The sequence below is a fragment of the Chelmon rostratus genome, chromosome 6, assembly GCF_017976325.1.
Source record: "Chelmon rostratus isolate fCheRos1 chromosome 6, fCheRos1.pri, whole genome shotgun sequence".
In the NCBI taxonomy this organism is placed as follows: Eukaryota; Metazoa; Chordata; class Actinopteri; order Chaetodontiformes; family Chaetodontidae; genus Chelmon; species Chelmon rostratus.
This window is the reverse complement of record NC_055663.1, coordinates 26,006,033-26,023,831: the sequence shown is the minus strand read 5'-3', so window position 1 is coordinate 26,023,831 and position 17,799 is coordinate 26,006,033. Positions and strand designations below refer to the sequence as shown.

The 17,799-nt window shown below is 42.4% G+C and overlaps 1 protein-coding gene across 4 annotated transcripts in view; it reads left to right on the top strand.

Annotated features, from left to right (window-relative positions):
* The first annotated feature begins 896 nt into the window (after positions 1-896).
* Positions 897-17,799, top strand: part of LOC121608579 (suppressor of tumorigenicity 7 protein homolog) — a 48,416-nt gene continuing 31,513 nt past the window's right edge. The window contains exons 1-3 of one of the 4 annotated variants that reach the window (XM_041939913.1): positions 897-1,257; positions 13,065-13,100; positions 13,966-14,137. Coding sequence is in view for 2 of the 4 variants with exons in the window: in XM_041939910.1 (XP_041795844.1) it covers positions 13,079-13,100 (22 nt within the window). In the remaining 2 variants the exon portion in view is untranslated. The remainder of the gene's footprint in view (positions 1,258-13,064; positions 13,101-13,965; positions 14,138-17,799) is intronic. The other 3 variants (XM_041939910.1, XM_041939909.1, XM_041939911.1) reach the window with 3 other exon arrangements.

Genomic DNA, 17,799 nt, shown 5'->3' with positions numbered 1-17,799 from the left:
AAATGTCAATGTTATCAAAACTAAGTATCAGGACTAGCCAAAATTAGTAGATAGAACACCCTAAAATACCTTGATGAGAAAGTGTAGTGCATGTGTAGTCATGCATTGTCAAAGTGATGAGAAAAGTGTACATGTAAGGTGCTACTGATCTGTGTTTTTGATGGAATGAACAGATGCAGATCTTGGTTTTTATTTTTCAAGTATTTTAGGAGCATCATAATGTCATTTCTTTCTAAAGTGATAGCTTTAGTTTTTGTGTCGTCCAACTGATAAATTTCTATGTAAAATTTGCCCTTTGAGTAGTAAAAGGAAGGTTATTTTACTGACAAAGTCAGCCAGGTAGCCTTACATTTCTTTATTTACTTTTGATGTACGAGGAGAACTTTGATCATTACAGCAGAGGCAGAACCAGACAGAACAGTGTGAAATAAGTCCCTCTGGAGTAATGAGCCGCTCTTGGTGTGGCTGAGAAAAATGATCTCAAGTGTGAAAAAAGATGTTGCTGCCATTCATTCATTTGCCTGTCTGAAAAGTTTTAATATTAAACCAGGCAGTCTAACTGTGGCATCACATGTCAGGGCAGTTAAAAGAAACTTCCTTAAAAGCCCTCTTCATCTGCAGTTATAGTATAAAAGATTTTTTTGGATTTATCAATGAAGTTTATATAAAATCTCCCTCCAGATGATTTACCTCTCTTCTTCTATGATTTTAGAGGAATATTTAAGTACCTGGGTGACATTTACACAGAAAATATGTTACAGAAGCACAGCCTGTATAGAAGTTTGACAACAGAATGACAAGTGCTGCAATTAGTTAGGTATTATTTGGACGCTTTGGTCTGCGCCTGCGCAGTAGGATGAAGTTTGGACACTCACATTGATAAACAGTTAACCAGTCGCAAATGCTCGTCTTACAGTCGGGTAATCTTGACGGACTTGTATTAATGTTCTCTTTTTGTCATTTTTATACAGATAAAAAAGATGCTATTATTACTCTGGCTGTTGGTTGAACCTGCTTTGAGATACAGGTAACTTAGTGACAGCGACATCTTCAGGCGGCGGGAGCTAACCGTCCAGGTTAGCGAGCCGGTGGCTAACTGGTAACTGTAAGCTAGCGCTAGCCAGCCAGCACAGTTTGCAGACACGTCTACACAGTCCGCTGCTGCTGGATACCACTAGACACATGTTGAACTGCTGCTGGAAGAAATGCTACCTACGAACAAGGATTTAACCGGCTTCCGCACGTACGCTAACTGAGGTAAGCTCATACACACGCACGTCCCTTTAACGGTTCCCCGAACGCTGCCATTCACAGTGCCCCCGCTTTTTAAAAAGTTGTTTTTGTGTTTTGCAAACGTTAGCCAGTTAGCAGTTAGCTAGCAGGATGAGTGGCTAAAGCTTAGCCAAGTTTAAATGGAAATCCTTCATGGATTGGAAACGTGCGTGGTTAATGTTAAATGCATAGTAGAGCATCGATAGGATGTTCCGAGCCACGATGTAAATAGTTTTCCTTGCCGGGCGCTAAAAGCCAACTCAAGGGAGCGGAGCGTTGTACTGTTTTTAAAAGTCTCCATCATGGATCAATACAGTATCTCTTATCTGGTACTCCAGAGTTGACAATGTCAGCCGTGTCCCGGTGTTATTACTTCATGCTGTCTGTTTGCCAAGTTTTCTCTCTTCTAACAGAGGAAAGCAAACTCGACGTTAGTGACTGAGATCCCAAGTTTAGCAGTGCTTGTTAGCCTTGTGGACCTCAAGTGCTTACCTCTGCCGGCCAGTCAATGTGGGCTCTGTGGTTCAGTTGGCATTATTCGTCTCCTTGCAGCCAGTGATGAGTCTCCTGTGACTGTGCCGAGCAGCAGATGGAAGAATGTGCTCTTTCAGAAAGCCAGCTGGCTCCAGCTGGAGAGGGCAGGAGAGCCTTGTGCACGCAGGCTGGTGGAGGAGTCATAATAGTAGTGTGTGTGTGTGTGTGTGTGTGTGTGTGTGTTGGAACTGAACAGTCATAACCAGCAGCATAGGCGTTGGAGGTTTATGTGTCAGGTTTAATGTGGCACTGGAGCCGCAGACTCTCACCTTAGCACGTCTTGCACTGACAGGTGTTAATGTACAGTGTGCATGCTACTTTTGCCTTCTGAATTGGCAGTCTGACAAACCCCACACCTCCTGCATGAGTCTGAAAAAGTGTGGAAGATGATTTTTATATATTTTTTTAAGTAATTAGTAAATGGCTCTAAACCTTGATAAATATTATTGCTGAGTTCTTGAACTTCTTGCTTCTTGATCATATTGCCTACCGTTACAGCATACATCATTATCATCATCAACCATTTCCTGGCAGTAGACAAAACACTGCAGGAAAAAACACACAATTTTCAAATTGGAAAATATGCATCATAATGTTTCTGATGATTATGGCAAAATTGATCATGTTTAGGTTTTTATTATGACCTGTTGTTTATCAGTTATTATTTTTTACATCCGTACCCTTGCACTGTCTTAATACTGCTTATACAACCAGGCATGGTCTGACATCACCTTCATATTATCTTATTTCTTCTTCAGTTTATTAATAATTAAAAGAGAGAATAGAATAGTTTGTGTGCACAATATAGTACTGAAAAATAAGCAGGATGTCAAAGTTCTTTCAAAAACATAAATAAGGTATTTAAGCAGGCACTTCAAATCTGGTGAGGCAAAATGTAAATATTTGACACCATGTACACCAACAGCAGATTATCATAATCAAATGAACTATGCGGCACTGCTGATATGCAAAGTTCTGCACGTATGTACTGTGTATATTGATGAGGATGGATAAATATGCGTTACTAGATGTACTGTGTTATTTCTATGCTGCTGCGCCATTAAAGCAAAATATAGTTTTTGACCTAGGTTGTGTTTAGTTTCAGCATGCCCCCCCTTATCAGATTTGCCTATTGACATACAGGCAGTCACTCTCTGCTGCAAATATTATTGCAGGTAACTTCATAGTGGGTTGTTGGATGTAACTGAAAAGCCACAGCTACTCTTGTATCCTGATTGCTCTAATCTTATAGACCTTAAATTGACCGTGATGACTTACACTGATAACAAGCTTTCACTTCCTCTTCCTCATTAACACCAGAATGTTTGATTTTGTTTTCTTAGTTCCCCTCTCCACCTTTACCATGAAAAAGGTGATCTTTGAACTGTTGGAATCCCCCTCAAAACTTTTAATGGTTTACTTCATAAGACACTTTCTCTCAACTTGCTTCCTCTAATTTTGGTTTAGTTCATGTTTTCTTGTATTTCCCAGAATGACTTTTGGCAACCTCAAGAGAACCTGCCTGGTCTGAGGTGCCAATATTGATAGCTTTAATAAACAGCAGGAGTGAGACAGACCACCCTCGGGGAATAAAGCAAGACTTGTGTCCTGTACTATATATTAAATATATTGTCTTTGGGCTGTTTTTATCTTCAATGTACAGGACCTCCCGTAAATAGTGGACAAATGGTGCTGCACACAACAACGTGCTGTGTAGCACCATTATCACTTACGAAACATGCATATTCTCATGTTGTTTTAGCATATGTGCAATATATTGGCAATGCATTTTTGAATGCACGATCATGAACAAAAATAAATGTTGCACAACGTCTTATTCAGCACACCAGGCTTTATTCACCAGCCGTTTTCAGCTATCTTGCCGTTATCTGAGTGTTATCTGAGGTTGTTTCCGGTTTCCTTTTATACAGTCCATCGATGAGTCATGTGACTCAGATTACAGAAGGTACTAAATGCATTACTGTGTCCATAAGTCCCATAACTAATTGCTGGACAGCATAAAAGAAAACCAGGAACAACTTACACCACAACTTAAAATACATATGGCATGGCACATAGCTGATGAAGGTGAAATTGCCAAAAATATCTGACGAGTAAAGCATAATGTACTGAAGAAGAGCTGTGAGACATGTTTTCATTTTGATGGACTCGAGCTCACACAGGCCTGCACATCTCTGCACATTCTTAAACTGTACCATAATCCATCATCATCATCAGATATAGATTGACTTCAGCAGTAAATCTGCATCCTGTATGCTCACAAGCAGAGATTGTTTTGCATAAATGATCATCCATCTAGCAAATTCTCACACCAGCATTTGCATCTCTTTTCAGTCACCTGTTGTTGGAGTTGGAGATTGAACTAAGCTGAGCTCAGCTGCTGAAAATGAGTGGTCCTGGACGCAGTAATCAGTATTATAATTTGACGCACAGCCATCATACTGAAAGCTCAGGGCGTAAAGAAAGTTTTACAGACCATTTGAACTCCCAGTAGCCCTCAGTGACCATTGGAGCAGTGCTGTAATCGAAGAAATGGCATATGATATGTATTTATGTTTTTGTGGAGAATGTTGGCAGGCTCTGCCTTGAGGGACTCTGATGGTAACTTGTATCTGGGTTCAGACAGATTCTGCAGGGTATTTTTCCCAGGCTTGATATCCCCCAGAGAATGAATTCAAGCACCAGAAATAAAATCTCTTTGAAGACTGGATTTTTTCCTACAGATTTTTTCTGCTAAAAGATTCCAACGTCATCAGCCTGTGATGGGCCAGTGATGCCTCTGTGCTATGAACAAGGTCTTTCCACAGTCTTTGAATACACAAATAACCCTGGAAAAGGCAGACGATTTTCTTGACATGTCGCAGTACAGTAAGACAAACATGTTCACACATCACCCTGAACACTGACCTAAGCCAATCCAAAATCAAGGTGCAGTACAAAAGTCTGGGGTTTCAAAAACTGAAGAATATAAAGGAACCCTCTGAGTTAGCTGAATGATGTGACACACACAGACACAGCACTCATTCACCACAAAGCCAGATCAGACTGGTCAGGAACCTTTATTTAGAACCTGTGCACAGCTTTGGTAATGTGATCTCAGCCAGAAATGTTTGCCCTACCTTTGACAGGGCAGACTGCCCTGCCCCGCCTGGAAAGAAGCCTATAATCAGTGTCAGCTTTTTGTCCACTCTCTGTCTGCGTTTAATCGGCTGTACCAATTGAGAACGTCCACATCTGAAATCCCGAATCACTCTTTAGACTTTTGCACCTTGAAGCCCCCAAAGTGGTAATTCAAGGCAAACGCTCTGAAGCCCTCACAGCGGGCTCTCTAATATCTGACCCGCCATGCCAGAGAGGGCTCTGGCCAAGTGAGGGAAAGGTCACGACTGCGACGTAGGCACCCTGACTGTACGAAATGTCAAACACCCTCTGCTAGTGAACTACAGTACTGAGGTGAATCCAGGTAAAAGCCATTATCCAATATGGATTTCCCTCACCAAGTGTATAAGGATGAGAGGTAGATGAGGAGAAGCGTAGAGACTCAGAAACATAAAAGTCTTAGGCTTTAAGGCTTGGACAAAGTGGAGGTGTGGGCCTGTAGCTAAGTAAGTGGAAGATTTCTGATATTTTCTAACGTGACATTTCCAACAGGTAAGACTTGCAGAGGATGGTGGCTTGCTACCAAATTGTCCAGCAGTGCATATCTTACATTTCACAGACATTTGTGGTTGTGGAAGTTCACCATTTGTAAGTTACTATCGGACTTTTGGCAAAAGAGGAAGGTTTCGGCCATTCTGTACCTAATGAAGAACACAATTTTGCTACAAGGCTTGCTAAATAATGAAAGCATAACCTTTGTAGTTTCACCACAACAGAGCACTGACTTCAGGTGCTGGCCCCAGCAGCACAATGGAAAGTAAACTCTGCACACTGGTTGGTTACATGCCAAAGAGATTAGTTAATCAGACAAGGCTAACAGCCACAGTCAGGTGATGTTATTTCCCCACCCTGTGTTCCTCATCGAGGCTTCCTACTTTGCATGCAGAGACAGTTTGATGAATGACATGTCCACTGGCTTGTATTTGAATGCACTGAAGATTCTCCAGATTTGACTTCCTGCACACATTTGAATCTATACAAACCATATGATAAAATCAACAAGCGTCTGTCTAATACCATACACAGTCTTCAAGCACTTATCAGGCATGTTCTGTTTCATTTCACAGATTGAGACAAGTTCAGTTTTTAATGGTCTTGAAGTTGTGTTTGCTGTGCTGAAGCTGGTCGTTTACACTTGCTGGTACAGTGACAGTCCTCTTTCATACTTAGACCCATGGTCACTATATGCCATATAGGAAAGTCAGGTTAGTGTATGTGATTTTGTGTCCATTTATAGGCTAATTTTACCTCACTTTTAGTCACACTGGTTGGCCTTTTTGTTCAGGTTAAACCTGAGCAATCCTGCAGTCTATACTGGCCCATTATATTAGATCAGTACATCCCTAGTCCTTTGGTTCAAGAGTGGTCTCTTTTCTTAGTACACTATGTTCATAGTGGGACAGATGGAGAAATATACAGAAAGAGGAAGGGACAAAAATCGCACAATACAGCACAACTGCAGTTACTGAACTCAATTCAGTTTGTGCTTCCCCAAACTAAACACATAACTGTATGTGTGCACTTATGCTTCTAGCAAAAATAATAAAGGAGTTGGTATGTTAGTTCCCTAAACTAAACTAGTAGACAGAATGGAGAGATTTCTCTTTCCTATCAACACGTTCAGTGTAGATTTAAGTGTTGCTGCCACCTTAACTGTGTGGCTATGAAGCAAGACACTGTGGGAAATAGAGACTTTGTATCCTGGATAGAGAATTAAAAGAAATGAATTCATCCTTCCTGCATCATCTGCCCTGACTGAGCTGAGCTTGTCTGGACCTATTCAGATTAGTTCTACCATTCAAGGGAACTGCTGAAGAAGAAGTGACAGCCCACTGCCCCTGTCTCTTATCAACTTTTTTTTTTCTTTGTGCATTCACTTCAGTGAGTTTCCGTCTTTGAAGCCATTTTATTGATGGTGCAGGGGATGCTGGCCAAGCGCGACATACACTAATGTAATTCTACTGCGCTTCAAGCACATTTTTATAAAGGAAATTTATTCTTCAGTTTCAGCTGTAGTAGCTAGGTTTGCTCCATTTTGGGGTGTTGATTTATTGTTTTAACATTCATGTTGAAATGTCTCTGTATCAGACCAGTAGGCTGTAATTCAGTTGATTTCCCTGATTGTCCGTGCATTGGTGGAGTAGTAATAGCAGCTCTGGTAGCCGGAGACACACAGTTCCCCATTTTGACCAGTTGGTGTCAGCAGTGACAGCAGCAGCGGTCCTGACCCAGTTAGCTGAATGACTGTGACCCAGTGGAGGTAATCAAAGCCTCACCGACCTTCCTTTTGTGGTAGACTCTGGTTCCTCTGAAAGGGAAACGGGGGGGATGATTGTCTGGTTATCAAAAGACCACCAATCCCTGCTGTTGTCTGCACAGTGGATGTTGTGGGCACAGTCTATTTTTCACACCAGCTGGCTTTGAGTGCTGTAAATTCATTCTCATCGGATCAGGAAATGACCACCAGTTAAATGCAAATCTGACTGCTACAAAATATGCCTCTGGTTGGGTGGTTTGTCATCTCTAACAGAAACACTGGTGGGAAACCTGCCACAATTTTGAGATCCTGGCCATCTCCTAAAATAGATTTGCAGCAGTATTCTGTGCTATGAAATTTGATGGTTATCATACATGTAGATTTGCTTATCTACAGCATCGAATTGTACAGTTTTTAGTTTTATTGAAAGAAAATTCACGTTTATATCAAGTTTGTCAGAACGTAATATATTGTGAGATTATAGTGATGCTTGTTCAACCTAAAAAACCTTCTGTATTCATTCCTTTGAGGGCCATTGTAACTGATAATAATCTTGTAATACGATATACCCTGATAGAGTGAATCCATGATTTGACGGAAAATCTCATACTGTAGCAACCATATCCTAGAATCTGTTAAGATGGGTAATTTTGAAAGAGGCTGGTTAATTTTAGGAGGTGCAAGACACAATGGTCTAAGCAGCGAAGGGCTTTTCTTCCCTGATTCTTCCATTGAATATGTTGGTATATGCACCCATTTGTTTTCTTTAGGATTTCTTTGACTCACTTAGTCTTTGTAACATGAGTCAAAGATGGGATGGCACATAACTGATGGCTCACTGGCCAGATAGCATATTTCAGTACTGAATAGTTTTTTGTGATGTTCTGCTTTTATGGCTCGCGCCTCTTCCCGCCTCATTATCAACACACTTGTGCCAACATCAGGTCTTGTGGAGTATCTCAGCTTGGCCTTCTCTAATAGGCTGTCCCTCGCCTCCTACCTCCTCCTCTTTTATCCTTCTCCTCATTTTTCCTCTTGGCACAGGATGGCCACACTCCTCTCACGCTTATTTTCAGTTTCCTAGCAACCAGGAGGAGATGCTTTTTCAGGGTGGTACTTTGTGATTGAAGCGGGGGCGGGGTGAGGTGTGCATTGTTCAGGAATAAATGGCTCGTGAATGCTCTTCCACCGAAGAGAGGCGGTGAAGAGCATTGTTTTAAGTAAAGCATTCGTTGAACGACAGCATTGTTCCACTACTCAGTGTCTGACTCAATTAGCACCCCCACTCACCTGGGCTTCTCTGCTGTTATGGCAGTGGGTTTGCATCCTAATTATCAGCGTGGCAGTGAGAGCAGGGCCTGTTGCCAGGGTGTGTAACCATAGGTAATGTGTGACTCAAACACACTTTGACCGAAGAGAAAGAGGCTGAAGCTGACAGTGAGGAGCTCTTCACTCTCTGTCTCTTCAGTCTCTGTTCTCGTTCTGTAGCGTTTCATGACAGATCTCAGTTGTTTTGTGGAACAAATACATTAAACTTACAAGGACTTTTAGGTGACACTGAGGCTGGATATGTGATACCTCTGTCCAAAAGAACTGTCAAAAGTGTGTGGTGGTCTTTCACGCAGGGGCATAAATATAGGTAGTGCAGTGTGATTGCACTGGGGCCCGTGAGTTGGTGGGGCCATAGTGAGAGCGGGCCCTCCAGCAATATAGAATGGGCCCTTGTGAGTGATTCAGATTGCCATCTCTAGAATACACCTGTAGTCAGAGAACCTCCATTGAAATAAAAATGGTGCCATTCACTATGTATGTCCTTGAAAATGCAAAGCCACCTCCATTGCGTTTCTTTTTGTTTGTTTTTTATTGACAGTTGCAATCTGTCATGTGCTTATTCTGCATTAACTATAAAAAAATATTTAATTAAATAATTTCTTACTGTATTTTCATCATATACATATATGCAATGATGATTGCTGGGTCATATGTATGTTGATGTTGCCCAATGTCAAGTCTCTATTTGATCATGTGATGAGACGATATGCGTGTGCTTCGTAGCTAGTAACTAGCGTGCAGTAGGGTCTGTCATAACAGTGTGCACTGGGGCCTGTTGTAACGACCTTACGCCACTGCTTGCATGTTCAAACCGCTCAGTGCTCTGAATTGGGAAGCACACTCTTTACTGCCAGATGTCCAATTAGTTTATTCAGTTACTAAATTAGTTTAAATCAGAATGTGGTGCTGTGTGGTGCTTGTTCAGCCTTAAAGTTTATGAATTAAGTTACGTAATTTGAACAATTGTGCACACTGCTTGTCACACAGGTTGCATGTGTTTCTTCATTGAAGCATGTGGTGTTTTGGCAGAAACTGCACTGACAGGTTGTGTAGTGCCAGCACGAGCCTAGTGATACATTTTGCTGCATATTTCAATATGGATGGGAATCCAGTTACAAATTGTCAGAAAAAAATCCTGTTGTAATAACTTTTGCAGGCAGGCTCAACACTTTCTTCCACACAGGAATTTGATCAGGAACCATTACAACAATCAAGAAACAGCTTTCATAATGGCATTTGTATCAGTAAAATCTTATCTATTCCCATCCCTGTTTTTTAGTGTATTTATCCAGTTGCTAGTAATAAGAATTTACCAGCACAAACCATTGCACTTGCAGGTTAAAAATGACAAATGTCTCTGTAGCAGATGATATCAGCTGCCACTAATTAATGTTAACTGTATGAGTAACTTGGTTGGCCATAATGTAGCTCGTCTGTTGTTTGGTTTTATTGCTCTCTGCAAGCAGGTGTCTGTACTCGGCCAAAGATCGTTAGTACAGGACAACCCTCCACTCTGTAACATCACTGTACAATGCAGTGTTTATGTAGTTCCTGTAACTCTAGCAGAGTGAGACGTCTTCTGTCACGCCAAATTCAGTATAAATGTACGATTTTTGAACCAGGGCCCTCAGTATTTGGATCGACTTGTGAAAAATACAGTATGTTGTGTTACATTAAGTAGGCCACAGCTGTTATTTCGATGTGTTGAATACATATTTAAGTAAAGGACCTGAATAAGGATTGGGACCAAAAAAAAAACTTGTCAGGACATCGATAATTTATATATTTGAAATAATTTGGAACAATAATTTTGCTACATTTTTTGCAGTGTAGCAGGAGTAGAGAAGGGGTCTCTTGCCTGTGCTCAAAGGACAAAGACGTGGGGAGAAGAGGAGGAGGGCGACTGGGTATGAGACACAAAAGAACAGAGGCCTTCGTCAGTACACACTCCTCTATTCAGCAGCAGAGCTAATGCACATGCTAGCTAGCTTCAACCCATTCACAGTGGGGGACACAAGGACGTCCGGCTGACCTCCCCATCTATTTAGGTTAGCAGGCTGTTGTCAAGACTCACCACTGTACCCAATCATATGCTTAAAGCAAGCCCAGTATGTACCACTGGTGCACAGTTACTGGGTCATGTGTGCACTTAACTACGTTTAAAGGCTCCATACTCCAGGCATTAAAGTTTTACACTATGCATCAATAATGAGACTTATTACTTGCAGCATCTTCACCATAAGCACATCAGGGTATCCATGCATCCCCAAAGAGGCAGAAAAACTTGAATCATTTAGATTTAGAGCTTTGAAAAAAATTCAGATCTCCTGAATACCGTGCCGGTGCAACATACCATGATTTGTGTACAGTAGTAGAGCTGCAATGATTAGCTGATTAACAGATTAGTCAGCAACCGTTTCGGTAATCAGTTTCTCAAATATGATGATTTGCTGTTTTTCTCGTCTTGTCATATATGACAGGAAATAGATTTTACCGTTGTTGTTTATATCTTTCATAGATTAAAAGATTAATGGAGAAAATAATTGGCAGATCATAAAAATAATCAGTAGTTGCAGCCTCATAGAGCAGGAAGAGGTAAATGACAGCACCAAGTGTTGGTATGTTATGTTCCCTTTATCCGACTTTTACTTCCAGCTGCCATCTCTATGCTTGTTCACTCTGAGCTCGATGCAGTGGAACTTGTACAAATGGCTTTCTTCATTAAGTTTGATGATTGTTTTGGATTGGGGTTTGATGGAGGGGTCGTATACTAATGATGGAAGAAAGTCGTAAATGTTTCTCTCTGGAACCTGCAGATGCCATAGCATGTAGATGCAGGATGGAGAATGAGTGGTTGAGGAAATGGTCTTTCATTCGGTATGCGCCATGTGGACCGAAACATATTCAAATCCATCACGGTACATTAAGTATGTTTTGCTTGGATGAGGTATTAAACAATTCTAGTGTTACAGTCCGGGACACAGGTTTTTGTATATCATTTAGTTTTAGTACCTCACATTATCAGAGGTTTTTCTATGACATGCAAAGACGATGTATGATATGAGATTTATGATATAACATGACTCCATATTTTCACATAGTGTTTTCACAGGGTGATGCAGGTTAGGTTTATGCAGGTTTAACTGATGATGTTGTGATTGCAACAGAAAATTTGCTTGTCTCCCTGATGTGTGTGCGTGTGTGCGTGTGTGCGTGTGTGTGTGTGTGTGTGTGCACGCTGAGTTAACAGCGGTTAAACACACAGCAGTCCCCCGTGCTCTGCTTCATACTCATTTCAATTTGTCGAACTGACAGACTGCAGCCCTGTGCCCCCCCACCCCCATTGCTCCTTCCAGTGTGTGTGTGTGTCCCGTTGTATCTCAGAAGTCTCTGTGGTAGACAAACCATTTTGATTGGCCTGTTTCCCTCTGTTTCTCCAGTGCCCCCTCAGCCCCAGCTGCCTTCCTCCACCCCCCTCTATCTCTTTATCTGTCCCCCCTCTTCTCCGTCTTGCCCTCCCTCTTCCTCCTCTTTTTTCATTCCCTCCCTTTTGTCACCTTTGCTTTCACCTCCTCTTTCCTTCCCTTACAGTACCTCCTCTCTCACACCTCCCCCCTTTTCTTGCCGTCCTTCCCTTATTCACCCCATTTTTTGCTTCTGCCCTTCCATCTCTCCTCCTCTACTGTCTTCCCCCTCTTTCTCCTGTTTCCTCTTGTTTCTTTCCTCCCTCCCTCCCTCTCTCTCCCTCTCTCCATCTGGCAGCAGTAGTCGGTCCGTCTTTTTACAGCTCTCTCTCTCCCCCTCTGTTCTGACGTCACTCTCTGTTTGCATAGCTATTGTCTTACAGCGGCTGCAGCGACAGCGGCTCTTCACCAGATTTTTAGTCTTTCAGTCCCCCCTTCTCTCTCCTCTCCCCGGGAAAGCCTCTCTCTCTTTCTCTCTCTCTCTCTCCCTCTCCCCTCTCTCTCTCCATTAGTAAATCCTACAATGGAATGAGAAGCGAGAGAGTGACGGAGAGGAGAGGATGAGAAGCAGGATATAGACTGCAGAAAGAGGGGAGATGCGATAGCTAGCCACAACCGCATCTCTGTGTCTGGATTTGACCACAGTTTGCCTTGGCTGTGAAGGATTTCTACTTGATTTTATTTTCTATTTATTCATTGATTGATTTAATCCTCCACAAGGCCTTTTGTTTTTTTGCGGCCGGACTAGCTGAACGCGTGTGTGTTTGTGTGTGTGGAGGAGGGCTTTTAAAGCAGCGACGGATAGCGGAGCTGGGGCATCTGGCCGTCTGGGAGGCAGCGACGGCCGGCTGGCTGCATTGTGTTGCTTTGATGACCCCCGCTGTGTAGCTGCCTGCTCATCAACCTCCCCTCTCTCTCTCTCCCCCTCTCTCTCTCTCTCTCTTGCTCTCTGTCACCCTCCCCTTTCTCTCTCCTCTCTTTCCTTCTTCTCCTCCTCCTCCTCCTCCTCCTCCTCTCCATCACAGCTCCCGGCCCAGCCATGTTCGGCACAGAGTCCTCATGTAAGTACCACCAACATCCTCACGCCTCCTCTGTGTTTGTCTGTGTTTATCTGTCTTTTTATGTTTATGTTGTGCGTTTTATCAGCGGGAGAGGAGGAAAGGGAAATGGCAAGGTTTCCTCTGTTCCTGCATCCCTCCTTTCCTATCCTCTCTTCTTCCTGTTTTGCCTCCATGGTTGCTGGTGGCGGACTGCATGGGGAGAAATCTGGGATCTACCATTTTAGCACGGAGGGTCGGTACTACAAGCTAGCTGGTCACGCTGAGCTTACCGCCTGTCTTGCATTCTCTCACTCTTGGCCTGTGTGACTGCGTGTGCATATGTGATCATCTCCTCTCTGTACGTATTTCAGTCCTTTTGAGTGTAATGGCGTGCCGGTTGACTGCCGTTATAATGTGTCTTTGTGCATGTTTGCGTGTGAGTGAGTGAGGATGTCAGAAGATGGATGCTTTCGCCGGAGTTGCATCGCTCCAGAAGCATCAGCCTCCCCTATCTTCTTTCTTCGGCTCAGTCAGAGTGCTGTAAGGTGTGAACGCAGCATTTCCAGCCATAGATGCTACAAAGGCTAACATAGTGTCCTGCTCTTGTGTGTGTGTATGTGTGCACGTGTGCATCTTTGGGAACTGTGCAGCTCCTAAACCTCCCTCTCAAGAGTTGTAGTGCTGATCTGTTGGTGGGCCGATGTCTCCAGGCAAATCCCTTTCTCCCCTTCTACCCCACCCTCTCAAGAAAGCCTTTCACTTTGATCAATACCACGATGCCTCACTCCACTACCTGCTCAATACTTCAAGGAAGTCTGAGCTGATGTAATTGATTCTGCCATGGCTGCAAAGTCAGCGCCAAAAGTAACTTGTTTTTTAACGCCAGATCAGAGCTAGCGTGCACACCGGCAGCAGCACAGACTGTGGTGTGCTAGCATCCTGGCTGTTACAGTGATGGAAAGCTGTCATGCACCACCTCTCCTCTGAGCAGCAATCTTTGTTTATGGAGTGTGCAGCTGAGTGGATGACACCGTGGAGCATTCTGGAAGTCTAGCCAGGTACAGATCACATCAGACATTTCACCAAAGCCTGGTTGAGGTTGTCCTGTTGCCTTGTCCTTGTCTGAGATTCTGAATTCTTGCCAAAATTTGAGGTCATTTGAGGGTCAAACTCAATGCTTTCACTCAGTCAGCTTGACAGCAGCTAGTGTTTTCATCTTGGTGGGTCTGTTTCATGCATTTTGATGAGCATTGTTGGAAACATCCTTTCTTTTGAAGAAATTTTAGAATTGTAGCGATCATGTTATTTTACGTGTTGTCTTTCTTTGGTGGAGACTGAACGATGCCAAAGTGTAGGGGGAGCGCTCCAAAATTTATGCTTAATTTTAAGGTTTGCTTGGATGTTTTACACCAGTTTTAGGTGGCAGTTGCTTTTGCAAAGATTAGGATGTTGGATATAGAACAAGATAGAATAGAACAATAACAGATTGAATGGAAGAAGGGCTCTTTAATGGATAGGATTATGTTGCTCCTAAAGCATTCAGAGAGATTTAAATTACTCCAAGTGGAAGAGTAGAGCCCATTCTTTTTATGTTTCACCTACAAAGTAGACAATAATTTGCACTTTTGTGCTCATCCAGTATTTTTCAGCGGTGTTAAGTTTTTATATACAGGATGTATAGTTGTTAATAGACATATCAGCTACAGCAGAGGTGGAATCTGTGACCCGTTTTATCATGTGGCAGTTTGGCAGTGGCCTTTAGGCAGATCGGTGCAGGTTTGCTAGAAAATAATAACAATGCAGTTTTTTAATGCAAAACTAAATGGTAGTGGTGCTGCACCAAGGCCACAGTACATACACAACGCACAGAGAAGATGAATGAATGTGAGCCAATGAGTAACAGCTCACAGGATCTAGTTTGAAAGAGTGTGAAAAAACAGTTCCAAAGTTGTTCCTATTGCATTTCCTAATACTATATAGAAAGATTTGATTGGTTGTTACTTACAGGCAATTTATTGGCAGACTTACTTGCTGATTGTAGTGTTTTCAGTGTGACCAAAGTAGAGGGTTAATACAGTACATGTACAGTATTATCTGAAACAAAGTCAGTCCCTCAGTTGCTTGTTTGGACTCAATCGCACCGAGTTGTTGCTACCGCCAAATGCCACCACCAAGCAGTCTTGTCAATATATGCCTGTTTGATGTCATATTTTCGTAGAAAATGAGCAGTTTCTTCTATCCACGCAGCTTAGCTCAAATTCATTCATACCTTTCTGAGATTCCTCTTGTAATAGACACAGACAGAATGGGACAAAATCATAACACCTGTTCAACTGTTCGGGTTTAGGTCGTAAACTCACCAGCATTTGTTGAAACACTCAGAGGTAAGTGGAGCCCCTTTTTATAGGCGATTCCATCGGAATTGCTTTGCCAGGAAACAGCTCGGGTCCAAACACTGCATCATCACTGCAACAAGAAATGAACTTGGACACATTTAGAAAGTATTTTTTTTGTGTGAGACAGTGAGATTGTCTCAGGAAATGGAGCTCATGTTAAAAATTATCCTGAAAGTGAAACTGCTTACACTGTATGAGCTGGTGATCTCCTGCAATCTTCTGACTGACCTTATCTGCTGTTTTTTTTTCATAGTATATGAGACTTTAATCATTTAATAATGAGCTTTTCCATCTCAGTGATCCACATCATGATCACTGCCATCATCACAATCCCATTGGTCAAGCTAGTGACCTGGCTTTGACTCTTGTAACTGGTTTGTCTCAGGTCTACCACAGCAGATGTGTTTCACGGAGAAACACATTGAACCTGTACCTCAGGGCTGTCAGATTTGTGTGTTTAATAAGCAAACTCTAGTCTCAAGTATATCCAGATCGAGAGTAACAAAAGCCTGGCCAGCACTCACGCTCACGGCTGGTGTTCCCAAGCACTGCCCTTCTGCTCAGCCTCGCTCTGCAGCGCTCTCGATAATACAGTCATCTGAAAGTCTAAAAATTTGCTTCTATCATAGTGTCCTAAAACAAGCCATAACCACATTACTTCTGAGACATTAGCGTAATTACTTTGAATGTAATGTTGCCAAACTGTCAGCGGGGCAAAAAACGTCATCCTCCATCAACCTCTGCGCTGCATTTGACATTGTTGGTCAGTGTTCAGGTTTGGTGGGAAATGTGCCGAATTGCTTTCTGGCAACAAACAGGGACGACTCTGTTCCCCTTTTCTCATAATGGCAGATGGTAGAGGGAGTGAAAAACTAACAAAATCACTTCCAACATGTTTATCCTCTTCAGTACAACCAAAGACAAAACAACGCAAATCCTGTTTGTTTATTCTTACTATATCTATGTACCATACATTTGACGATACACAGAGGATAGTTTGATCTACTTAAGATACGATTTCCCAAACATATCTGCTGATTATGCTTAATCAACAAACCTTTTTTGATCATTTGAACAAAATGAAATGTTATTTTCTAACAGTAGAACAAATTTATACGTGCAACCATGGATGACAGAATAGTGCAAATATAACTTTTTTCTATTTTAGAGATATTGAATGACTTAAAATAAAGCTTTTATTCAGGCCTTTTGGAAGTGATGTCTTTGTAGGCTTTGCCAAGTGTTAGACTTTCAAGGCCGAATCAGGATTCGATGGTTTAAAACCACCACATTCAAAGCTGGCCTCTCCTCCCCACCTCAAAGACACCAGAAGCACACGCAGTAGCTTCCTCTTGGATTCTGCTGACGAGCTGGCGATCTGGATGTGCCTGCTGTTATTGGCTGGGGGCTACACACCCACTGCCCAAAGGCTGAAGCCCAGAAACATCCCGAACACAGCAAAGTAAGAAAACACAGGCAGTCTCTGCAGTCAGAGACGCTGCCACGCACTTCTGTTGGGTCATAAGTAATGAATTAGAGGGATTATTTTTGTGTGAGTCCATACTTAGTTTTTTAGGTAACTATTCAGTCAAAAGCAGCCCTTCATGTGCCATTTCCTTCTGTTCCCAACAGCCAGGAGGACTTAAACGCACCTCACTGACACCGGTTTGAGCAGAAACATCATCCTCTGCACACAGTTCTGGGTTAATGCAATTACCTTGTAACACATAGACGGAGCTCGTTTCTAGACATTTGACCTCATCAGCTGTCACCTCCCTGCCCCCATCGCTCTTTTCAGTTCAGCATAGGTTTCGGTAAATGGCGACCACATTCTGTCTCGCTTTCTCTCCTTTGGCCTGAGTGTTGTAAGATGTTATGAGGAAAAAGTGGATGATTCAGTAGCTGCAAATAAGTCTGCACTTTATCGAAATGGAGGTCAGTACTTGCAGTTTCCTGGGTGGTACAATATTATATTCCTGCCTGAAGGGGTATTGATTTATTTTTTCTTTTAAAGTCATTTAAACGTTATCATTAGTGCACAACAAACAGTGACAAAAAGTAGGAGAGAGGGGAAGTGAATAACTTATTGCAAAAACTTCAAGGTGAGATTGAAACTAGTGACTTGCAGTTAAATAAGATGCACCTCAGCCCGTTCAATCAGTCCTGCAGCCTCGGAGCTATTGATTGTCTGATGTCAAATTGTCTTGGAGGAACAAAGATCTTATTATCATTGATGTGAACTGAAGGGACCAACAGTGACATAGCACTCTTTCTGTTAGTATTACTATCAGTTTGATAAGTTCTTGGATGCGGAGGTTGAGGGG